Source organism: Mauremys reevesii, linkage group 18 (assembly GCF_016161935.1).
Source record: "Mauremys reevesii isolate NIE-2019 linkage group 18, ASM1616193v1, whole genome shotgun sequence".
In the NCBI taxonomy this organism is placed as follows: Eukaryota; Metazoa; Chordata; order Testudines; family Geoemydidae; genus Mauremys; species Mauremys reevesii.
Window position 1 is genome coordinate 7,011,344 of NC_052640.1, and position 26,208 is coordinate 7,037,551.

General features: G+C 42.2%; 1 protein-coding gene across 15 annotated transcripts in view; it reads left to right on the forward strand.

Annotated features, from left to right (window-relative positions):
- Nucleotides 1-26,208, forward strand: part of KDM2B (lysine demethylase 2B) — a 196,888-nt gene that overhangs the window by 112,996 nt on the left and 57,684 nt on the right. For all 15 annotated transcript variants that reach the window (XM_039505272.1, XM_039505277.1, XM_039505275.1 and 12 more), the window contains 2 exons: nucleotides 7,716-8,170; nucleotides 18,953-19,039. In XM_039505272.1, the coding sequence (XP_039361206.1) occupies nucleotides 7,716-8,170; nucleotides 18,953-19,039 (542 nt within the window). The remainder of the gene's footprint in view (nucleotides 1-7,715; nucleotides 8,171-18,952; nucleotides 19,040-26,208) is intronic.

Below are 26,208 nucleotides of genomic sequence, written 5' to 3' on the forward strand. Positions count from 1 at the left end.
TAGGATATTTTCCTATATTGCTCTTAATTATACTCTATGCTCCCTGTACCGAGGTGAAGTTGCCTGGTCTGTAATTGTTCAATCACCTGTAGCTTTTTTTTTTTTTTTTTTTAAACAGGGACACCACAACATTCAGGCACAACTGTTAAATGTAGAGGATTCAGTGAACTAGATGTTGTCAGAAATTCTGCTCCTTTGCCTTTTTTAAACTTCCTTCAGGATTCTTAAGGTCCTCAGATTGCTGCCTCCTCTTTTCCTTAGAGACTTCTCTCTCTGTTAATGCCATGTCTTGATTTCCATAAGAGGTGCTCCTTTGAGGAAGGACTTCCCCATCACCATCAATAGTGAATACGGACAGAAGGTTACCTGCGACTCCTTTGTAGCTTTAATTGTCCTCTTTACTCCTTGGACTAGGGAAACCATCTTGAGTCCCATGCATTCTTATTCAAAAATTTCTTATGGTTAGTCTTAATGTTTGTAGCTATCTGTTTCTTCACATTTCCTCTTTTTCCACTGTATATCTTCCCTGTTGTGTTGGATTTGTACTTCTTGACTATGCTTTTTTTGGCTCTTATAGTTTGCTGTATTTTACCCTGGAGATATGCTCTTTTATTCAGCATCTGCTCTGCTGCAGATAGTGTTCTCATTGGATCTCACAAGCTAAGAAGAGTCAGGCATGGCTAGCACTTGGAGGAAAAATCTCCAAAGAGAAAACAGTGCTGTAAGAAGTGGTGTCTGGAACTTGCTAGGCACTTTGCTTTGAGTCAGTAGTGATGATAGATGTCTCTTTACTGCTGATAGGTGTCATCTTTGGAAGAAACAGAAAACCAAGGTCCTGATCACTTGTGTTAAAGATCTCATGACACATTTTTTGTATAAAAAGGTGTTAATTTCAGTATCCTATCCTCTAGCTCCTATGTTTGGATAGAGCTACCTAGAAAGCAGTTTCCTCTGTCTGGTATTTTCCAGAATGAGCTGCTCAAAAACGTATAACTGATGGTATCAATAAACAGCTTCTCCAGAATAATCCCTCATATGCGAATTTCTCTTAATATTGCTCCATTTCAAGTCACCTATCCAGGTTGTTCTCCTAGATTTTGCTGCCTCCCTGATCTCACTTATCATTTGGTGATAGAGATCTTTGAGTACTGTTCCAATCTATGGGATGTGGGAGGTTGGTGTACATGTCCGATGACTACATTTGTGGATTTGTTGCATTGTATTTATACTTGAGCTTAAGATGGCCAAATTCTGAGGTGAGTCTGAATCCAAGAGCTGGTCTACATGTGGAAATTGACTAATATAATTATTCCGGTTGAGTCACATCAGTATAATCTCCGTGTGGACACTTATTCCAAAACAAGTGTGTCTCTTTTTTCGGTTTGCAATTATTTGCACCTGCAAAATTGCAGGCACAAAATCAGAGACCCAGTACTTGCCTGACTGAAAGCTTGTCCCTGTATTCTACTCTCTGTGTGAAAAAATCTACATTTTAAGTGGTATAGAAAAGGAGGCCTTGCTTCCTCTCTCCTTCCTCAGCCCCAGAATGAATTTCCAGGCAATAGCTTTCTTAGATTAAGATCCTGGTTAGTATGTGAGAGTCTGTTATTGCTTTGATCTGTTCCATAGGAGGGCAGGAGCTCAGTGGAAGTGATGGCATTACAGCAATCACAGGCTTCTGTAAAAGCACTGAATCTTATTCTTTATGTCCCTCCGACTGTGGCATTCGTCCTGCCAGTTGGAATCAAAAAGGGCACTCTATATGAACTTCCTACCAGATTTGAACATATGCTGCTCTGAGATGGAAATGCCTACAGGATTCTTATCCTTAGAATTGTTGAGTCTATGTTGGATGTTTTCAACAGCAGTTGACCTACATGTGTCCTTCAGTCAGATGTGAATCTTGAGACTAAACTGACAAAGAGTAATTGGGAGAAGATGTGGCGCTAGTCATAAAATACTCTGTATCCTGTAGCTTTTAAGATTCCCACTGTAAGATGTTTCACAGGATGGCTTGGACTGTACATACAGTCTGATGGGTAATAGAAAGTTGCCTTATGGAATGGTGGAGGAACCATTCCTTTTTTTCTTAACAGACAGTATAGTGGATTTCCCATTGAAAGAGAGTGTATGGATTATGTTAAGTTATTTTTATTTGGGAAAATTCTATATGATCAGATTCCTCGATGCCCTCATTTCCTTTTTAGACTAGACTGCTATAAAGAACTCACTCAGTACCTCTTGCTGACAGGACAAAGTGCCAGGCTTTGGAGCTGTGAATGGCAATTCCCATTGCAGCAGAAGAGTATATATTGAACACACTGTACTGCTGAAGGGAAAGTTAGCAGCTTAATCCTCTGTTGAAGAAGGTAACTATGTATAATCATCCCTGTTTTGCAGAAGGGCAAACTGAGGGAGAGTGATTGTGATTTGCCTAAGGCCATACAGCGAGTTATTGCTTTAGAAATTGGGAGTTCCTATCTCCTTGTCCTGTGCTAAGACCGATTGCCTTTCTTTTTCTGGATTACAAAACCGCGGAGTCTCTCTGTTTTCCATATCCAGAATTGTTGTATTTGTGAGAATTTTCCCCCCGTCCTTTTTTGAAAGGATTTGAATAGTATTAAGGAGGAGACCCACAGTAGGTGATCCCAGGCCTGGGGGTAGCCAAAGACTCACAGGATAATATGTGATGATAAGAAAATAAAGTTTGTATGCTGCAGTGTTCTTATATGGCTCATCAGGGTTTGTGTCAATCGAAGTGACCTCAATTCACAGAGGATTACACATGTTCATGATGCTGGGAGACACCACTTCTTTATTTAATAGATTGCTCTAAAAAGTAAGCACAGTAGAAAGCATTTAAACATTTTTAAAAGACTCAATTAGACCCCATATGCACTTGCGTGGAGGCCATTTAAACAATATTCCTGGTAACATGGCTTTAAAGTGGCAATGGGATCAAACCCTGTTAGATCTCTTCTTCAGACTGTATACCTATGTCAGGTGGGAGCCTGGGCTACAAAATAGCTTTTAAAAATAGTTATAATGCAGTGTTGGCTGGTGGAATGACTAAGCAGAGGAAACCACAATTGCAGTCAGCAGGGTCTTTTCCTTTAGGGAGATTTTATAAACAAGAAAAAGGAACAAATAACATTCTCAGTAAGGGAAACAGAAAACTCCCAGTTGGGGGTTAACCCTTTAACACTTAATCTTAATCCCCCCAGCTGCACCAGTGCAAACCCCATTGTACATGTGCTGTACCTGGACAGCTTGGGGCTTGCTCTACACCAGTTGAGTATATCTACACTGAGGGCTTGCACTGTGCAAAAATGCCTAAGGTGGACAAGCCCTGGGACAGACCCCAGCACACCATAACTAATGGGATGTGTTGGCATAAAAGTCCAACCCTCAACTCTTACTGAACCCATAATGGCCAGTCTCTGGTTGCAGCATCCTGCCTCTTTCTCCCTCCAACATTCTCTCTCTGTCAGGCAGCATGAGGGGTCTCAGCATGAGTGGGATGCTGAGCCCTGCTCTTCATCTTTTGTAAATCATCCCTTTTCAAGACTCCCTGTTTATGCTTGGGAGAATGGGGGGAAAAACCCTATTGAGGAGGTCATGGGGCAAAAAGAGCCCAAAGAGAAGAAAGACAGCCCCAGGAGCAGGAGAACTGCTGAGGAAATTCCCCCTGCACCAGCTGTAAAACAGACTGGAGGAGTGGGACAGGTTAATATGGAATGCTGCTCTGCAACCCTTCAGCTCCATTGAGATTTGCACCAGGTGGGGGGATGTGGAGAGATGCTGAATAACACTACCCACTGAGGCATAAGCACATTAGGACACATGCCTAGTGTCCCAGCTCCCAGAGCTGTGATATGCTGAGAGAATCTCTGCTTTCAGTGAAAAAGACTTATTTTTAGCCCTTGTGGTAGCAGAGAAAAGCTTTGCAACCATGGAATCATTGACATGTAGGACTGGAAGGCATGAACCAAGTGTAACCAACACAACAACATTGGTTGAGTGCAGATTGCCTCCAGCAGAGGGAGGAACAGCAGCCAATATAATCGGGGAGGAAGGTGCCTGGCCCTACTGTCAGTCCCAGGTTGGACCAGGGCTCCACTGCTTTGTTGGGTGGGGCCTGGGTTTATCAGCAGAGTTAGGATGCCTCACTGAGCTCCGGGCCTTCCCTCTGGCCTTTTGGTTCCACTGATTAGATCAGAGATAAAAGGTGGTGGTGTATCTCAGGTGCCACCCACTAATGGCACCAAAACATCATTTGCTGTAGATGGTCACAATATGTTCTCTTTCTCCTTTCTTAGGTGACCTACCCCAGTTACAGCTGTCAGTGGCAAGCACCTAGCATAGCTGCGCCTATACAAAAACATAGTGTAGCCAGCAAAGGCAGTGTAAGCTACGATTTTCACTGTTCCACATGACCATAGGTTCAAGTAGACAAAGTTGCACTGGTGCAAATTGCAATTATAACTGCTTTCCATGCCCACACCAGGGGTTCTGCTGCAGCTACACTGGCCACCAATCACCAAAATCCCCCCAGTGTAGACAGGACTTCCATACTTTAATCAGCTGTGAAGTAGAGAACATTATTGAAATTTAAATGATCAGAAAATGTGTTTATGAATATTTTAATTAACAGAAAGGCAGTGTGGCCTCTGGGATAGGGCACCAGACTGGAGCTCAGGAGAACTGGGTCCAATTCCTGGCTCTGCTACTGGCTTCCTGGGTGACTCTGGGCAAGTCTTTTCCCCTTCCTGTGCCTCAGTTTTCCCACCTGAAAATGGGGATAATGACTTTTACCTGCTTTGTACAGCATTTTGAGGCCTATGAATTAAAGCACCTAGTGTGGACAAAGGAAAAACAGTGTTAGCTGGTTGTGGGTAACCATAGTGGTGTTTAACTGTGCATTAATTAAAATATGCTAGCTTAATATGTTTTCTGATACTATGTTTCCTAGTGTAGACAGACCCTAGGAGGGCAGCCTGGCACTGGGGAGTTTTAGCAGGAACCAAAGGAAGTGGCTGCTTCTAAGTGTTGTCATTCATCACTATATCACACCAAATAAACAATTCAATGCACTAAATATTGAATTTGATTATCTTAAAGCCCTTACAAGTGGTGTGTATTGGAAGGGACAGAGAGAAAGGGATAGAAAGGAGGAAGATATTTATCTTCACTGTAACCAGGGCCTGACTGGGTCAGGGCCTGCTGGGTCAGTGTCCCAATACTTATTTTTTAGGCTTCTGTCTTGTTCTCCAGAAAATCAGTTTAAACCTTCTCCCTCCAAAATAATTCTCAATCTAATAAGATTGTGAGGAAAACATTCTGTGATGTCTAAGTTTGAAATAATAGCCCAGTAGCCTTGATTAAACGTAACTGCCCCCTTCATTTCTATCAGGTGTTACCTAACTGAACTCATTGTCACAGCGTAGACAAAACTTTTTGAGGATTTTTTCCCAGCATGTCTGAATTTAGCAGTTAAGCAACAACTGTCTGCTTGCTGCATCTTTCTGTCTTTCAGCTAGTAAGTACAGTTTGTTTTCTGAGGAGATGATGGCATATTCTTTCATTCACAGTCAGAACCTTCTCTGTCACTTCCAATCTCTGTGATTCTTTGCTTCATTATTTGTAAGAAGTTTGCTTATTATTATAATGCAGCCAAATCCTGAAGTCCTTACTTAGGCCATGTCTGCACTAGCAAGCTTAATGCAGCACAACTGTACTGACGCAGCTGTGCTGCGGTAAGATTGCTCATATAACCTCTATGCTGACAGGAGAGAGCTCTCCCATCAACATAATTAAATCATCTCCAATGAGCGATGGTAACTATGTTGGTGGGAGGGCGTCTCCCTCCGACATAGCGCTGTCCACACCGGCGCTTCTGTTGTGTGTAACTCAAAGGATTTTTTCCCATACCCCTGAGTGACATAAGTTATGCCAAGTAAAGTGCTAATGTAGACATAGCCTTAGTGTTTGTTTAGTCCTTCTTCAAATAAAAGGTTTGGGTGAAGAGAAACTATGGAAAGACTCAGAATTCAGATGGTTGAAAATAAGTAAATGAAAACAAGGAAATGAGACACTTCATTGCTCAGTCACATGTTTATTGCTCTTCTCTTTTTTTGCATATAATGTCTGTCATGGACTGGATGCAATGGGCTGGACCCATTGACTTTTTTGGGTGCTGCCTACACTAGGATTTTTAACCAGAAATTCCCACCAATTAACACCAGTTCATCTCTGCTAGTGGTAGTAATGGGGAAAGTGCTAGTGTAGACAGGATAACCTTATTGTTTTGTAGAAAAGCAGGTATAAACAAAACTGCAGTTAAAAGGCTTTTGGAGCCTTGACCAGTATCCCTCTTGTAATGCTGTCATCATTGGCGCTGTTCTGGGGTCAGCAACAGTGGGCATTTTCAGAGGAAAAGCCTACTGTAGACTAGACCGAAGAATGTAAATTCTTCGAAGCCAGGGACTTTGGGCTGAATGCTCAAAATGAGTTAGGCTCCTAACTTCCATTGATTTCATGGGAGCCTAAACAGAAATTAGGAGGCTAACTCTCTTTGAGCATTCAGCCTCTTGTCCTACTCTTTATCTATAAAGCAACCAGCATGCATTTGGGGCTGTATTCATAATAGTAATGGTTATACAGTTGTGTGACACTGGGTCAGTCACAGGGCCGGCTCCAGACCCCAGCGCGCCAAGCGCGCGCGTGTGGCGGCATTTTCCCTGGAGGGCGGCAGGCGGGTCCGGCAGACCTTCCGCAGTCATGCCTGTGGGAGGTCCACCGGAGCCGCGGGACAGCGGACCTCCCGCAGGCATGACTGCGGAGGGTGTGCTGGTCCCGCGGCTCCGGTGGACCTCCCGCAGACATGCCTGCGGATACTCCACCGGAGCCGCTGGACCAGCGAACCCTCCGCAGCTGCGGGAGGTCCACTGGAGCCGCGGGACTAGCGGATCCTCCGCAGTCATGCCTGCGGGAGGTCCGCTGGTCCCACGGCTCCGGTGCACCTCCCGCACGCATGACTGCTTGGGGCGGCCAAATTGCTAGAGCCACCCCTGGTCAGTCACTTCACTTCTCTGTGCTTCAGATTCCCATCTTTAAAATGGGCATAATAGTATTGTTCTGTCTCACAGAGGTAATGAGTGTTGTTGCAGTGCTTTAAGGTTATTGGATGACAGATACCATATAAAACCAAGTATTTGTACGTTCTATTGACGATGACCTGCAAAGGAAAAAAAATAGTTCTTTGCTTCTTTATAATCTATAAAGAAGGGCTGAAAGAATGGCAATAAGGTTTTTAAGGGTTTTTTTTTCCTGCTTGTGTCTCTAGCTTAGAAATATGAAGAATGTCCAATCTGATCTCATCTGTTTTTTCTGGAAAATTAATGATACATCTCAAATATATGAATTGTGATTTTTTTTTCTCTGCCCTTAACTGAGGGAGTTTGGAGATTGAAACTTTTTGAAAAAGCCATATTGTTCCTAAATTGTTCAGTCATTTGTGTGAAATAGATGTTAATGAAACACAGCAAAATCAGTTTTAAATTATCTGAACAAAACTCACTTCCTAGATGCGTGTAAGAGTTACCAGGCACTACTATGTGCCAGTCTAATCAGGTGGGTGCTAGTCCTGACAGGAGGACTGTTCAAACTGTAAATTCAGCAGGATAAAGATTTAATTTTCTTTGTGTGTCTTTCAGATGCCACAAGAAAACCCAGCGTAGACAGCTTCTCATCAGATTCCTGGTTAGACATGGATGAAGAATCTTGTGATGCTCATACCCGGGAGGAGAAGGAAGACAATTTGGATAAGAACCCAAAGTCCTTGGCTGATGGTTCCTCCTCGCCCAACAGCACACACTCTGAAGGGAAGGATGTTGCAGGGAAAAAACAGAAAGCCACAGTAATGAGGTACCTCAAAAGAACTTTGTCCAATGAGTCAGATGACAGTGTAAAGTCAACAACCCCCACGGACTATCCCAAAACACCAACAGGGTCACCAGCTACAGAAGTCTCAACCAAATGGACTCATCTCACAGAGTTTGAACTGAAAGGTTTGAAAGCCCTAGTAGAAAAGCTTGAATCTCTCCCAGAGAACAAGAAGTGTGTTCCAGAAGGCATTGAGGATCCTCAGGCACTTCTGGAGGATATGAAGGTGGGTATAACTGCTGTGACAGACCCAGACCAGTGGGGTACAGGAGTCTGGTAGAGGGCAAATATACTGGTCACTGGATGAGCAGTTTTCTGTTCCCTGAGTGACCAGAGCAGGGGCTGCACTAGAGTAATCAGGAACCTGCCAGAACCAATTAAGGCAGACAGGCTGATTAGATCACCTGTAGCCTATCAAGGCAGGCTAATCAGGGCACCTGGGTTTAAAAAGGAGCTCACTCCAGTCAGGTGAGGAGGAGCCAGAGGAGAAGAAGTGCGTGTGAGGAGTTGGGAGCAAGAGGCACAAGGAGCTGAGAGTGAGAGGGTGTGCTGCTGGAGGACTAAGGAATACAAGCGTTATTAGACACCAGGAGGAAGGTCCTGTAGTGAGGATAAAGAAGGTGTTGGGAGGAGGCCATGGGGAAGTAGCCCAGGGAGTTGTAGCTGTCATGCAGCTGTTACAGGAGGCACTATAGACAGCTGCAATCCACAGGGCCCTGGGCTGGAACCCGGAGTAGAGGGCGGGTCCGGGTTCCCCCCAAACTTCCCAACTCCTGATCAGACACAGGAGGAGTTGACCCAGACTGTGGGGAAGATCACTGAGGTGAGCAAATCTGCCAATAAGCGCAGGACCCACCAAGGTAGAGGAGGAACTTTGTCACACTGCTTTTAAAGTTATAAAATGTATATTCCATAGGCCGTGCACACAATAAAAGTACACAAAGTGAGGCTTGTAGAGTTATGCAAACACTTGTTCTCAATGTGAGGGAAGCCCAGCACTCATTGCTCTCCTTCTGAGCTGAATGCCACTCAGATCTGGAAGGAGAATATTACATGGTTGGCCTTGTCTGCATAGACTCCTCCTCCATATTACAGATATGGACATCTACAATCTGATCTGTTTAATCAGGTCCGTTCTGGTTGGAACTGCCCTCAGTGTCGCAAAGTTTGTGTACCCTTGCAATGCAGTGCATGGTATAGCTCATGTACATAAACACATACATAGAGAGAGTCCTATTTTATGTGTATCCATGTATTTTAATATGCCTTTTTAATCCACTATGCTTTCAGGTATGTCTGATTAGCTGACACAAATGAAATCTACAAGATTTAAATACTTGATCCTGGTGCAAAAACCAGACCCATCTAACTTTCTGAATGGCATTTTCTTTCCTTACTTCCCTCCTTCTCTTTTTTTGTTTCCCCCATTGCCCTCTGCAGTGTGATGGTTATTGCCTGCTGGTACAATGTACTTTCCTTGGAGATGGTGGGATAAGTGAGCGGCTGCTAAAACAGAACTAGTCTGTAGGTAATTGACATAGCATCTGGGATTGTGCAGGAGTGGTGACCTCATCTGGTTTAGGGGCAAAGGGGAAATCTCAAGAGTAGGCAAAAAAACTAATTTTCAACATGGTCTAGTTGATTCTAGTCCCAACTCTGTCACCTTAGGTAAGTTATTTTACCTCTGTCTTTTTGTTTCCCCTTCTCTAAAATGGGGATATTCATATTTCCTCACAAAGGTGATGTGAAGATGAATCCATTAGTGTATTATTTTTATGTATGTAATAATTCATGTTTGAGCAGTTTCAGCTAGAAAAGGCAAGATTAAAATTTCTATTAGCCCTTCCTTTCTAAATTCCGTATTTTTTTTAAAGTGTATAACCCATCCATAATCATTTGCCCCTGATTTGGAATGATGAGTAGTAACCCCCACTCCTGTACTTTGACCACTAGTCATTGCTGCCTCTCTGGACAATGTGGTTTTATTTATTATTCTTTGCACCACAGAGTAGAGGAAAATGTGTCCTGCTTATCATGGCTTGTGAAGAAAAGTGCGTGTTTATGTTGTAGAAGTATAGGGTCTGTACTTTTTCAGCATAAACTATGTCACAGTTGCTTAGAAGCAGCCCAAATGCCATTTAAATAAAAAGGCTATAAACATATAGTGTGTAGCACAGCCATCTTCCACAAACTTGGAGCCTGGAATCACAATACATGGTACTCATTTTGGTAAGCCACCGAGAGTGCAAATCTGATGACTGATGTATCATAGAATATCAGGGTTGGAAGGGACCTCAGGAGGTCATCTAGTCCAACTCCCTGCTCAGAGCAGGACCAATCCCCAACTAAATCCCCAAATGGCCCCTCCCTCAAGGATTGAACTCACAACCCTGTGTTTAGCAGGCCAATGCTCAAACCACTGAGCTATCCCTCCAATTGACTACTGTGTATATGTTTGTATTTGCACACAATCATGGTAATTGATTTCACAAGTTGCTTTGTGATCTGCCACTACAATCTGAAATCAGAATTAACCCCCGAGACCAGGGGCTGAATTGGTCAGAGAAGAGAGGTTGTGGTACTTATCCAAGCTCCACCCACAAACCAGGCTCCACTTACAAAATAATCTGCATTCTTTTAAATGCTAAACTGAGATGCTACTTATGGTAAACTGTGCAGATGTTCAAAATATGATTGTGTGTTGTCAGCTGTCCCTCGGTGGGGTTTGTATATATCTATGGACTGTGCTGGGGTCCTTTGGCTTGATTTCCCCTTGCTAGAGCTCAGATGTTCTGTTAAGGTACTTGGGTTTGGCTCCTTCTTGATTGGGGAGAAAAATAAGTGGCACTATATCCCAGGTTTCATCCTCTTGGGGCACCAAAATTAAATGTCACTCTCAGTAGATTGTGCAGATTTTCAAAATATCATCTCTGTCCTTCCTTCGTGCTTTAATCAATAGAGTAATAGACAACAATGTTGAGATTTAAATTAGCATCACTGGGGAGTTAAGACTTCACTGAGATGAACTGGGTTAGTTAACATCTCTTGGAGTGATTATTTTATGTTCATTGCAAACTCAGGCAGGCATCACTATGTCGATTAAATTTGGGTCGCATTCTTTAAGTTATATTTGCAACCATGAGATATATAGAGAGACTTGATTTTTAAACGAAAGGTAAGGTGCTGGAGAACAAGAAGGCAGTTGGGGAGAGGTGTAGCTAAGGGGCAGATTAAGCTCTCTGTACTTCTAACTTCTTGAATTTGAAAGGCTATGAGAGAGTTTTCAGTGGAAATGTTAAGGTTTAAATGAAAGATTTTCTGTCATAGACTCAGATTTCGATAAAAATGGAGTACATTCCAGTTTGGGAATTTGGTAGGCTACTGAGAGGTCCTGGTTATCTTGTGTAGCATGAAAATATTATCTAAGAAGAAACTAAAAACCATGGCAGTTTATCACCACAGACAACCAAATACAGTGAATGCCTTGGCAACACCATCAAGACTGTCGTTTCAGATGTCTGGTTGCCAGGCTGAAGGGAACACCCTTTTGGTCACCTTCCAGAAGAGGAAGATTCAAAAAGTTGAGGGGCTCCAGACAGACAGACAGTAAGATGCCAGCCCCATATGTTTGCCTGGTTCATTACATTGTGAGAACTGCAGTGACAGCAGCAGATATGAAGGACAGAAGGGGGGATGTAAGAATTCATTTAACTATTAGCTTCACACACCAGGGCCGCCCAGAGGATTCCGGGGGCCCGGGGTCTTGGGCGGCGGGGGGCCCCCGCTTCGGTGGTGGGGGGGTGCTTCCATTCCGGGACACGCCGCCAAAGTGCCCCAAAGACCCACGGCGGGGACCCCCCGCCGCCGAATTACCGCCGACGCGGGACCCGCCGCCGAAGTGCAGCCCCCACCGCGGGTCTTCGGGGCACTTCGGCGGCGGGTCCCGGAACGGAAGGACCCCCCCTGCCGCTGAATTGCCGCCGAAGATCTGGCTGCACTCCGGCGGCGGGTCCCGCTTCGGCGGTAATTCGGCGGCGGGGGGGGGGGGGGGTGTCCTTCTGTCCCGGAGAGGAAGGACCCCCCGCCAGCGAAGACCGGAAGCGAAGAACCTCCGGGGGCCCCACGAGAGTTTTCCGGGGCCCCCAGAGCGAGTGAAGGACCCCATTCCAGGGGCCCCGAAAAACTCTCGTGGGGGACCCGGGGCCTGGGGCAAATTGCCCCTCTTGCCCCCCCCTCTGGGCGGCCCTGTCACACACACAGCATAGAGAACTCTTCTTCAAAGTGCATATGTGGAGTTTGTTTCTTTCTGTCTGCAGAGTGAGAGGATGAGTTCTCTGAATATGCCAGTGTGAGTTTGTTGCCAAGAGAAAGCAAGAACACTCCTATTTCAGCACCCATCATTGCTGTACCTGGCTTGGAGAGTCTTTGAATGATTTCAGCTTCTGGTGCTGCCAAGGAAGTTGTTACTATCTGGCTTCAGTACAAATTCTACTCTGGTTCCTATCTGCACTGAGAGATCCTAGTTTTATGGTCTTCTGAGGTGGGGTTGGGTTTTTATTTTTTAAAGCATGGGTTCTCAGACTTCCTCATTGCGTGGACCATGATGGTTTCATGGAGCATCTCCCCTCCCAGTCACAATTGTATAGACTAATTTCCATCCCACTGGCAATAGAATAACAGCCCTGGGGCAGCTACAGCAATGGCTTACGTGGGAAAGTAATGCTAGGAAAATAGGCAGTGGAATCATCACCATGTGACCAGTGAGCAATCCATGGACCACAATTTGGGAACCATTATTTTTCAGTTTTCTTTCTTCTCTTTTTATCAACTGCTCACAAGGGGATGCTTTCTCTATATATGACAGATCAGCCAATGTTTAGGGATGTATTTTTAATTGACAGATTTTGTGCAGGAGCATATACTCTTTAATACTTATTTGTGTGTCCTAGTATAGGGCGCATGCAACACACTCCACTGCTTTCTCTGACCTGTTGGATGTAGTCTTTCATCTCTGATTTTGGGTCACTTGTTCAGATCTAATTTTGTTTGGTAGTGACTGAAAGTTGTTACTACCTAATAGGTGTTGAGAGGCCTCTAGGAAATGCACTTAGTGGTCTGAGCCCAGCTCTCAGTGGACAGGTATCCATGTCACAAAAACACAACCACCACCGACACTAATTGACCCCCCTTGCTGTCAGATAAGGGAAGGATTGAATTGAGTGTGGAGCTGAGCTCTCCTCTTTTCTGGATAGAGCCACACTGGAAAGGCAGTGTGGGGAGGCTTACTCTGGCATTGTCCATCTGTCTTGTCGATAAATGGGATTTCAATCCCTAGGGCTGTTAGTTTGGCACCTTTCCTGATTGTAGTGTCCCCATTTAATAGTGTCAGATGACTTAGGAGCTCATATGATGTGTAAGGAACTTACACAAGTTTAGTTTTCAGTGTCCCTTCTTATCAGGAAAATGAATTATTTCACTTCAAAGGGTCTCCAACTTGATTAACAAATAGGATTTATGTAGCTAATTAAGTTGTATTTGCACTACAGAACAGTAATCCACTCTCCTGTGATCTAAATGTATCCCTGCTTAAGACAGGAGGGTATGAATTGTATATGATTTACCCCAGCTGGTTCTGTGAATCTCCACATCACTGAATAAAGTAGTTAGTCTCACCTGGTTAATTACCCAGATCTGTTTTCCACAGAATATTGTCTCCCTGGAGCATAAAGAAGACTAAAATGTTATATAGAAAAAATCCTTTGAATGGACTACATTAAGAAATGAACCTGCTATAATATACTTTTTTATTATTACACATAGAAGAGACTCATCTGAGACTTTACAGATACAGCAGAATCTTTGAATATCCCTTCAGAGAAGTTGTTTCTTTATATGCTTGTCTCAAAACTGAGTGTAGAAAAGTTGTTTTTTGTAGCATGTAAATTACACACAAAAATGACATTAAAGGAACATTAAGAACATAAGAACGGCCATACTGGGTCAGACGAAAGGTCCATCTAGACCAGTGCCCTGTCTTCTGACAGTGGCCAATGCCAGGTGCTTCAGAGGGAATGAACAGAACAGGTTATCATCAAGTGATCCATCCCCTGTCACCCATTCCCAGTTTCTGGCCAGCAGGCTAGGGTCACCATCCTTGCCCAAGAGTGGAAACTTAGGAAATGCCAGAATTAAGGTTGCCTATGAAACCTCAGTTTTGCCCTCCGTGTGCATATGGATTATGGTACAGTCTTCCGTTATATGATTGCATGGTATTTTTTCCACAGAATGCCAGCCTCATTCAGGGTACAGAATAGTTGGTGCACTGGGGGATAGATCAGGATTGTGTAGTAAACTGCTATCTGTAGGACCCCTGCCTCATTTGTTTCAGAAATTGGAAGGTGGAATGAGGCAGAGGATTGCAGAAAGAGAAAGAAGGGTCTCCTGGCTAAAGGCAGTTGAAAGCCATCCTTGAGAATTGGATTCTATCCCTGCCTCTGCCACAGAGTTCATTTGTGATGCTGGGTAAGTCACTTAACTCAAACTTTTTACAGGAGCTCACTAAATGTGTGGTCCTCATTTTATGGATGCCTGCCTTGAGACCCTGGGGTCAGATTTGCAGAAGTGTTAAACTGCTGAATTTGATCAGAGCTGTGCTTTGAACACAGAAAGTGCTGTATAATGCAAAATACACTGAAAAATCAGGTCCTGTGCATGTCAAATTAAGCATCTAAAATTAGTGGACATTTATGATCTTAATCTCTCTCTGCCTCAGTTCCCCAATATGTATAATAGGGATAATATTACCCACTCATCTCACAGGAGTAGTGTGAAAACAAATCAATTCATGTTTGTGAATCACTTGGTATTATAGTAATGAGCATCATAAAAAAGCCAATGTGGAAATTAATAATTCTGTCTTCAGAGCAGGGTTTGACTATTGTGCAGTTAATAAGACCTAGGGCCACACATGGAACAGAGAGGAGAAAAGAAAATATTGAATAACTGCTCATTAATTCAGAACCTTCCATATTGTACACTGAATGAAACAGGGTCCTGTGGAAAAATTAGTTTGTGATCATGTAATTAAAGAATATTGTAACCCATGCATAAAGGGACCAAATTTAGATTGTACAGGCAATCTTAGTTCTGGCATTTCTGAACTTTTGAGTGCTCAATTTTGCAACTTCAATAATCCTTTAGCATAGTTTGTGTGTGTAATTTCCTGTGGTTTTTAAAACAGAAAATTTGAAAAAAAAAATCCATCTGTGAAGGAGCAGAGAGACTACAGCTGGGCACAGCAGGGATTAAAGAACACCTGTGGGTTCAGCTAGTCCCGCCCCGTTATACCTGCAGCCAGAGCCAGGCCTGGATGGGGAGGAAGATCCATCTCCCCTGGTTAGGGGTTGAGCAACACAGGACCCTGGGCCAGTTCCTGAGGCAGAGGGAGGGGTCAGGTTCCCCTCCAGCCCCCTAACCAACGATCTAGCCACTAGGCTGCCCAGCCACTGAGGGCCCTATCACACCATCACATGACATCAGTGACACCCATATTGTTTATCAGCAGGGTTGGACCCTTTAGATTCTCCATACAGACCTCTGAGCTTAACAGAGTAACTGATAGCAATAGTAGGTTGGAATAGTAGAGGATGTCATCCTGTGTGTGGGCTGACACTAGAAGGGAATGAGACACACTGTGCCAGTGGTTTCACACATATTTGCTGATAGCAGAGGAAATGGTGAGACTTGGAAATCTTGGGTTCTATTCTAGACTCTGGAGGGAAATATTGTCTAGTGGCCACAGGCCCTCCTTCTGCCCCTGTTCCCCCCAAACCTGACCACCTTCCCTTGTGTTCTCCAGTTTGTCTTTGTCCCAGTCCTATATCTTCCGCACCCTGGCTACTTTTCCCAGTCTCCTAACCTAGGCAGTCACACTCTGAACTCCTCAGGCTTCTTATCCCAGTCTCCTTGTCCAACCAGTCCTGCTCTTCCTCTGTTGACTCCCCATCTGAGAGCTGGACTTTCTCCCTCATCCAATCTCAGTCTCCTTAGCTCCTTGCCCGTTTCTTTTGCCCAGCTAATCCTAGTTCCCCCTCCTCACATCCTGACTCCTCATCAGATCTGTGTCAGGCATCCCTCTGTTCCCCATGCCTCCCATCTGGTTTCCAGTCCATCTTCTTGCGCAGCCAGTCTCCCATTTTCCGTTCCCACTGGCTCCTCGTCTGATCTCCCTACTACCCTTGCTTGATTCCCAGTTCCCCTGGCTCCCGATCACACTCTTTTTATCCAACGAGTCCCAGTCTCCCTTAAAAATCCATTACTCGCTTGCCAAGAAATACTGCTTTTTTTTAAATGGTGGTGACTGTGTTCATGGTAAGACACAATGGACCCAGTTGCCCTGTCACATGGATGCAAATGAGGATTAATTTCTTTTATATCAATTTCCCAGCTAGGTGTTGCCATGTAATAAGGATCTTAACTGCAGCGCTAAGTTATGTGGTGGGAAGCCTCTCAAGTCCCAGACTCTTTGAGGCTTTAAAAACTGTTACAGAAAGTTTGAACTGCATCCTCGACATACAAGGAGCTGTTGCCAAAATGCACATAGCTGGTGATGAAAGTAATTTTGCCTTTAAGCTTCTAAGAGGGTGTTACAAACAATAATGAGATTAACAGTTTACAGTTTTTATCAGACAACACTTGTGAATAAATGTCACTTTAAGCGTCCCAGCTCTGACAAACTACAGATTGTCCAGACATGCAGCACTTGCTTTACAATCTCAATAGTGGTTCTTCCAGAGAGAGCTGTTTTTGCGGCATGTATGATAGCTATAGTCATGTGACTCTTCAACCAGCAAAGAAACAAAAATATCTAGACATAGGACTGGATCCTGCCTGTGCCTGCATGTTTCTGCAGGGAGGAGAAGGTTTTGAGGCAGTCACATATTTTTGTGCAATTATCAAAAAGGGATGGAGGATCCAGCCATGGTGCACAAAAGACTAGGAGATCTGCCTGCCTAATGCCCACTGGTGGGTCTAGCTTTTTTGCTGCCCCAAGCACGGCAGGCAGGCTGCCTTTGGCGGCTTGCCTGTAGGAGGTCCGCCGGTCCCGCAGCTTTGGCATACCCGCCGCTGAATCCGCAGGACTGGCGGACCTCCTGCAGGCAAGCCGCCGAAGGCTGCCTGACTGTCACCCTCGCAGGGACTGGCAGGGCGCTCCGTGCGGCTTGCCGCCTCAGGCATGTGCTTGGAGCGCTGGTGCCTGGAGCCACCGTTGCTAATGCCATTTAAGGTGCAGTAAGGGACATGACCGAGTCACAGTACAGATGTCTATATGCTCCTATCCATATGCACAACAATCATTAGCCCGTGAACCTTTTGCTCTGCGAAGGCAGCAAACATTCCCCCATGGTGCTTTAAACCAGTTCTACATATGGCATCCTGCCTTCTCCTGGTGGGATGAGTATTTGCCACTGCCTGCTGTATTCAGGCTGTTAGTTGGGCCACGATCTGGTCCTTGGCTACATAGCACCACATCACTCATTTCAGTTTGATCTTTACAAAAGGACAGCATGCGTAATTTCTATGTGTTATTCCAAGTGCATTTCCTATTAAAAACAATTAGTGTATTTTAAGATCCTTTTATATAGTGTGTGAAATTTCTAATGATTAAAATTCCACTCCGGGGACTGGGGATGCCTTGTGTTTGTTGTTATCTAATTAAGCTTTTTCAAGAAGTTAGTGTAATTGGGAGCAATGCCACTGACATGTCTGTGGTTATCTTGTCAATTCAAATATGAGGTAATTTTCAATGCACAGATCTTGTTTACTTTGTTGGAATGATTTTTTTTAATGTATGAAGGCTCATTTGAGCTTCAGTTTTCAGCAGATCCGTGGAATCTTTGTTAAACTTTTGACTCTTTCAGTGGTTGTTTATAGATACTTGAATCCAAAGTGGAGGACTCTGCCGCTCAGTTTGTAAATATAGGGATAAGCGCAGGGAGCTGATTATGGATATTCCCACTAGCACAATTTATTATATATAAAGACAATTTCTAATTATAATAATCCCATGTCTCTGTGTTGAGTTACATGGTAATGAAAACTATTCCCCATGGCAGAAGCAGTATGAGCCAGTGAAACCCACTTGCAAGACATCCAGTACAGAGCATTAGAGCAAAAGCATTCAGAAAAAAGCCAGTTTGAGGCCAGGGTATTAAGCATTGTCTGAAGCTTTGTTAGTAAGTGTTCAGAAACCTGAGGGCTTTACTTGATTCACAAAAAATTGAGCAGATTTCCACAGGAAAGGTAAGAATAGGTATAGAGTTGCTAGTGGAGATGACAGTGCTCTTCATCTGAATGCTGATAGAGCTGACAGATTACAATTTGCAATGTTCCATCTTGACTTAAGTGCCTGGTATCTGAAATACTCAGATATCCTGATGATAGCTGTGTCCCACGCAACTGATGATAGTGATTAGTAATTATTTGTATTTCCATAGTGCCTAGGAGCCCTTGTCATGGATCAGGACCCCATTGTGCTAGGTATTGTATAAACAGAAAACAAAAAGATGTCTTATGACTGCAGGAGGTAGTATTGGTGGACTTGGGACTTTCCATTGTCTTCATGAAGCTTCATTGCTTTTGGTCAATGTTCTTCATGTGCCTTTGAACATTGTCTAACAAGCACACATACGTGGTGTGTGTATATATATATATATATATATTTTTTAAAGGGTGCTTTAGGAACCTAATTTTCCATTAATAGTACATGATGAGATTTGTAATTCCTTTGCACTCTTTGCAGAAGATTTCACTTTAAATGAACCATGAATCTTAGCAGCTGGATAGAGAGGTTTACAGTGGATTTAATGTTTGGAGGTTTGGACATTATCAAGTCATTTACAACCACAAAGTTAACCTAGATAGACAGAAGTAACACTCTTCCTACTATTCACCTCTTAAGTTTCAAAAATAGCTTTCTGACTAATTAAGCTGCTTTCCTTTGAAACAGAACATTCTGAAGGAACATGCTGATGACGACCAGAATCTTGCCATTTCGGGGGTCCCTGTGGTAGCCTGGCCTAAGAAGACCACAAAGGTAATAAGTCACATTTGCTATCTTTGCCTGCTAATCATTTCAGTGCAAGGTTTCTGTATTCACTCTGCTATAGTTTGATAAGGCATTTTAGGGGCTGTTAGCTTTCTTATGATTGAGCTCGTATTTTAATTGGCTTATAAGTCAATCAGGTGGTAAAATACAGCATTCAAATGCCTCCACAGAGACACTGTTTCACTTCCGGTTTTAAAAAAGTCTGTTTAGTCCTTATTTACACATTTGAATATTTAAAAACAACTAGCAATTGTACTGTTTTCAGACACTTTTCACATTTATGCAACAAGAGCATTAATGTAAAAATTTGAAATTTGACAGCCAGTTATTAAACCATGATAAAGTTTGAGAATGTTCCACGTGCAGGGCCAGTGAGATTCCATGCGCAGGGCCAGTTAGACAGACAGAACTGCAGGGTTTCAATGTGTGGATGAGACGATGGTGTAGGGAGTTGGGGTTTAGATTTATTAGGAACTGGGGAAACTTGTAGGAAAGGGAGAGCCTATACAGGAAGGATGGGCTCCACCTAAACCAGAATGGAATCAGATTGCTGGCACTTAAAATTAAAAAGGTTGTAGCACAGTTTTTAAACTAAAGGCTGCGGGGAAAGCTGACAGGTGCGGAGGAGCACGTGGTTCAGACAGAGACATCTCTTAGGGGAGGATCTATTAATGGAGATTCTCTATGTCCTAGTAAGGAGGAGAGGATGGAAGATGATAAAATACGGGTAGAATATGATGAGAAAATGCGAAGTAAAAATCTGAAATGAACCAAACTGTACCATAGAATCTCTATGGATAGTAATTCCATGCTCTAATAATAATATAGCAGTAGGGATATATTACCAACCTCCTGACCAGGGGACGGTGATAGTGACTGTGAAATGCTCAGGGAGATTACAGAGGCTATAAAAATAAAAAACGCAATAATAGTGGGGGATTTCAACTGCACCCATATTGACTGGGTACATGTCACCTCAGGACAGGATTGCGGAGAAACTAAATGAATTATTTCCATTGGTCTTCACGGCTGAGGATGTAAGGAAGATTTCCAAACCTGAGCCATTCTTTTTAGGTGACAAATCTGAGGAACTGTCCCAGATTGAGGTGTCATTAGAGACAGTTTTGGAACAAATTGATAAACTAAACAGTAATAAATAACCAGGAGCAGATGGTATTCACCCAAGAGTTCTAAAGGAACTCAAATGTGAAATTGCAGAACTACTAACTGTAGTTTGTAACCTATCATTTAAATCAGCTTCCGTACCAAATGACTGGAGGATAGCTAATGTGATGCCAATTTTTAAAAAGGGCTCCAGAGGTGATTCTGGCAATTACAGGCCGGTAAGCCTGACTTGAGTACTAGGCAAACTGGTTGAAACTGTAGTAAAGAACAAAATTGTCAGACACACAGATTAACATAATTTGTTGGGGAAAAGTCAACATGGTTTTTGTAAAGGAAAATCATCCTTCACCAATCGATTAGCATTCTTTGTGGGGGTCAATAAGCATGTGGACAAGGGGGTCCAGTGGATATAGTGTATTTAGATTTTCAGAAAGCCTTTGACAAGGTCCCTCACCAAAGGCTCTTAAGCAAAATAAATTGTCATGAGATAAGAGGGAGGGTTCTCTCATGGATTGATAACTGTTAAAGATAGGAAACAAAGGGTTGGAATAAATGGTCAGTTTTCAGAATGGAGCGAGGTAAATAGTGGTGTCCCCCAGGGATCTGTACTGGGATGAGTCTTATTTAACATATTCATAAATGATCTGGGAAAAGGGGTAAACAGTGAAGTGGCAAAATTTACAGCTCATACAAAACTACTCAAGATGGGTAAGTCCCAGGCAGACTGTGAAGAGCTACAAAAGGATCTCACAAAACTAGGTGACTAGGAAACAAAATGGCAGATGAAATTCAGTGTTGATAAATGCAAAGTAATGCACACTGAAAACATAATCCCAACTATACATATAAAATGATGAGGTCCAAATTAGCTGTTACCACGCAAGAACGAGATCTTGGAGTCATTGTGGACAGTTCTCTGAAAACATCCACTCAATGTGCAGTGGCAGTCAAAAAAGCAAACAGAATGTTGGGAAACATTAAGAAAGGGGTAGATAATAAGACAGTATCATATTGCCTCTATATAAATCCATATATGTGGTACTCCCACATCATGAATACTGCATGCAATGTGGTCGTCTGATCTCAAAAAAGATATACTGGAATTGGAAAAGGTTCAGAAAAGGCCAACATAAATGATTAATGGCTGCCGTATGAGGAGAGATTAATAAAACTGGGACTTCTCAGCTTGGAAAAAAGACGACTAAGGGGTGATATGAGAGAGATCTATAAAATCATGACTGGTGTGGAGAAAGTAAATAAGGAAGTGTTATTTATTCTTTCTCATAACACAAGAACTAGGGGTCACCAAATGAAATTAATAGGCAACATGTTTAAAACAAACAAAAGGAAGTACTTTTTCACACAACGCACAGTCAACCTGTGGAACTCTTTGCCAGAGGATGTTGTGAAGGCCAAGACTACAACCAGGTTCAAAAAAGAACTAGATAAGTTCATGGAGGATAGGTCCATCAATGGCTATTAGCCAGGATGGGCAGAGATGGTGTCTGGGGACCTGGCATTGGCTACTGTTGGAAGACAGCGTGTGGAGCTAGGTGGACCTTTGGTCTGACCCAGTATGGCTGTGCTTATATTCTTATTAATGTTAGTGCCTGTTTTAAAAACTGAGAATTGCTTATATATGTAGTAAATGCTTTTGACGGGAGAGAGGATGTTTAATGATTAGACCAGGAGATTGACTCCTGTGTTCTAATCCCAGGTGTGTAGCCTATTACAAGTCACTTATGTTCTCGGTGTCTCAGTTTCCCCATTTGTATATTGTGAATAATAGTCTTCTTCTTTCACAAGGGTATTGTGAGGCTTAATTAATGTTTATAATGCATTTGAACTCATTAGCTCAACGGTGATGAAAAACGACAGTGTATTTAAATAGTGGCATATTTACTAAATGCCACAGTTACACAACCCTAGCAGCAGCTCTGTTACATTAGAAAACATTTTATTGCGTATACTTTTACTGTCCTTTTGTATTGTATTAGATTCATAATACATAATTTCTCCAAAATATCACTTTCAACAGAGATCACATTTCTTTCTGAAAATGTGTTACTTACTATTGTTACAAGTAACTCCTAAAATCACTAGAAAGAGACTAGAGAATAAAATTATTTTTCTCTTTTTTTTTTCTTCTCCCCCCCGTTTATCTACTTTTAGTATAATCTTTCAGTCCCTCCCTTCTATGGTAAGTCAGTTCTCCGAGTTTACATGGCTCTTTCATATAGCAACAAGGGAGAGTGAAACTTAAAAAAAAAAATAAAAAAATTATTGTTGAGATTGTAAACCTCAAAAAATGTCAGGGAGGACTGAGGCAGATGTAAGACCTGAAATACTTTTCAATTATTTTTTCAACTTTTTATGTTTTAGATTTCAAATTGATGTCTCATTAAATACACATTTATGTTCTAGATGGTAATTACTTCATAGGAACCAGCAGTATTTATAGTGTATAATATATATATTTTAAAACCTTTCTAATTAAATAATTACCACAGAAATTAGGTGGCACCAAAGGAGCCAAATTAATAAATAATATAGATCTTAAAAAAAGCTGCCTAATTTCATCCTGACTTGGGAGAGTGGAATGACCTTCAAGTATCTGCTTAATGGAAATAACATGTTTTAACAACCTGGGTAACTACCTGAGAGAGATGTTTTAGAAGCCTTCTATGGAAGTTTCATTTTTAAATAAACTATGAAATTATACAGAGTAAAAAACTATTAGCCTAATTTTCAGAGGGGAGGGCAAGTCTGAAATTGTATAAGCAATTTTGCACATGCAACTTTTTGCTCAGCTATTTCTTTCTGCATTCATTTATGTGCCCGCCCATACACAAAACATCTGATCAGAAACTTGTAAGTGTGTAATTGATGGTGCAGTTTAAGAGGCTGCTTTAGAAAATGTGGCCTACTATAATTAACTAATATTTAGGAGTTGACAAACTCATCTGAGCTGGGAAATTTAAAATTAGAGTCAACACTATCCTCGGCTCCTCAGCGAGTCTTTAATGGAGTGTTTGCTTTACTTGTACATTTCCTGGCTTTGGGGGTTTAAAGTTGTATAGATATTTTTGAAAGATTATTTTTTATTAGTAGTACCTCTATTCAGTTAAAGTCCACTTAATCAGAACTGTTGGTTAGCTGAAATGAAATTGGCTATACTGAGCTCAGTTGGTCAGGACACAGGGTTTATCTATCATCCAAAAGCTATTGCTATTAAAAGCTGCTGATTAAACCACATCCTAGAGGGCATTTGGCACAATTTTTTTTTTTAATTTCTTTCTTTTCTTTGGTTATTCTTTGTTGTTTCACAGATTCCACATATCAATTGGTCTATGGTAGTGCAAGTCGTACTCTGGATGCCATTGTATGCAGTGTGCTTGTGTTGCCACTAGTCCCTACTGCAGAAAATAAGAATAGTCAAATATTTTTATAGACTCTCTGTTTGACTATAAATGGGCAAATCTTTACTGGTAACATTTTAGTGCCTACGTGACATACTTTGACTTCACTTTTGAAAATGTGACTTAGGCTCCTAAGTCACGTAAACATTTTTGAAAAGTTTACCTGACCACGATAGGCAGATGGAAGGCGCTTAGATACTACAGTAATGGTTAGCAGTAAAAAACCTCAAGATATAGATAGGCAGCATACTCTCCGCTCCACCACTGTTGATAGCTGCTTATCGTGTCACCTGTTGAGAGACATTAAATGGAGCAAGACCTCTGTGACCAGAGGACAAACAATGTGTGGGATTTATAAAATAAAACTAACAAAATTAGATCTCAGACCTTTTGTGCTGCATCCCTTGAGATTGTGGCTTAGGGTAACAACTAGGATCTTAATACTGATGAGTGGATTTTGTAGGTTCAAAGTTTGTTAGGCTTCCTGTCCACCTTTAAATTGGAACCCTTGATGTTTATTTACAGTAACATTGTTGAGGATGAGAAATGCAACATATTTGTGTTTTAATCTTACATCTTCTTTGAAAACCCATTGGCTATGTGTGTTTTAACCTTTTTGGTGGTACTTTTCTTTTAACTACTTTAAAAGTCAGTGCAAGCATCCCAGTGCTGAAGAACAACCCTGCAAATAATAAATGAATACACACAGCAAACAGTAACAAACATGGATGGAAAAATCTATAAAGAACCAGACTTCAGTTTCAGATTTCCAAACAAGAACAAAGATTACAAAATATGAAAAATCCCTTTTAGTGTTCTCTTTAAAATATGTTTTTCTTAATCTGTAATTAGCATGAATCATGTCTTGAGATAAAACACAGAAATGCATTTTGGGTGGATAATGGACAAATAATTGTGAGTTGGTATTTTCTCAGTGAAGTTCTGAATGGATAAGTATTCATATCATAGAAACCACCTCCACAATTGGTAATAGTTAATCCTCTTGTATCGTAACAGAGAAGCCAAGGATTGAATGGGCTAGAGAGACTTGTCTTAGAGTTGGTTCTTTGAGGCCAGGGTTGACGCATATTGGCTAGGCAATGTGGCGGGGAAGCTTATGTAAGGAGAAAGTGGGGGGTATTTCACAGGCCTTGATTCCCCTTCGCCCTTTTCCATCCCAGAGCCCCTTTAATGAGGGAGAAGATTTGAAACAGAGGAAAAATCCTTCTGGGTGGTAAAACTGGTCAATAGAATGTTGGGTCTTGAAGGTCTTAAGGGTTCCATGACTGTTGAATACAAGACAGGGCAGCTGAAGCCACATGGGAATTTTTGTTTTTGTAGTGCACAGTATATGAAGCATACCCAAATATGTAACAGCTCCTTTCTCAAGAGCCTTAGAGTCTAATGAGACAGCAAGTATCCTACAGCACAGTACCACACAGAGAGAGAATGGCAAGAAGAGAGCATTGTAGCTGGGATGCTGGCTACAAGGGTGAGGAGTGTCATCTCATTCCAAGTTCCTGAAGAAAAACTAGAGAAATGATGTGAAGATCAGGAAGAAGAGGTAGTGAGCAGATAACGTGGTTCCTGCTGTCTTCAGGGAGAAGTCACCAGAAGAGATTTAGAAAAACAGAGCTACGGATGGAGAAGGAAGAATAAAGCGAATGCTGAATGCCAAAACTTACAGAAGAAAAGGGAAATGATTCTAAAGAAAGGATGGGAAAAGCCCAGAAATGAAGGGAAGAAGGAAGGAAGTGAGAAAGCAGAGAAAGAAAGTAGGAAAAGTTTGAGGAGAGATGCAGAAAAACAAAGACCAGAGAAAACAAAGAGCAGAAGAAAAGAATCACTGGCAAAGCAGAAGACCCCTGTGGAGAAGGAAAGTGAATAATTTACACTGTGTAAATAATCCAGTAGTATAAGGGCTTGTTTAATTATGATATTGAATTGCTATTGAAAGAAAATTAATTTAATAATCGGAATTGCATTAGAATAGGCTGCAAATAATATTTTCATATTTAAAATTGAGTCATAGTTTGTATTATGCATTATCAGCCTGTATGAAGAGCCACCAGCATGCTCGGCTCTGTACAAGATGCAAAATAAAACTAGTCCTTGCAGAATCTAAAATTCTGGGGTCTCTAGCTGACCCTCTCTCCCAAACTCATGATTCACAATGAGTGAGCTAGTGGATACACAGGCATGTTAGCATAGCTGGGCATCAGGAAATACCTGCCACACATTGCAGTCCCCCTTCCTCCTTACACTTGTGCTGCATGGGGGATATTTTACCTTTCCTGTGACTAAAGAAATGGGCCTCCGACTCATGCAGGGCTGTCAGTTTCATTTCATCTTTCATGAGCACTAAAAATTAATTTGATATTAAAAAAACAGAAGTGATGACAAGTGATGATGGGGGGTTTAAAGTGAAAAGGTGATCTAGAAGAGAGGAAGAATGGTCTTGGAGTTAATGTGCAGGAATGGGAGATGCGGAGCTTCAGTTCTGGGTTCTGTTCCCAATTCTGTTGCAGTCTCCCTTTGTGACATTAGGCAAATCGCACATTTTCTGCACCTTTGTTTCCCCATGTAAAATAAGGATGATGCTTCTGTACTTTA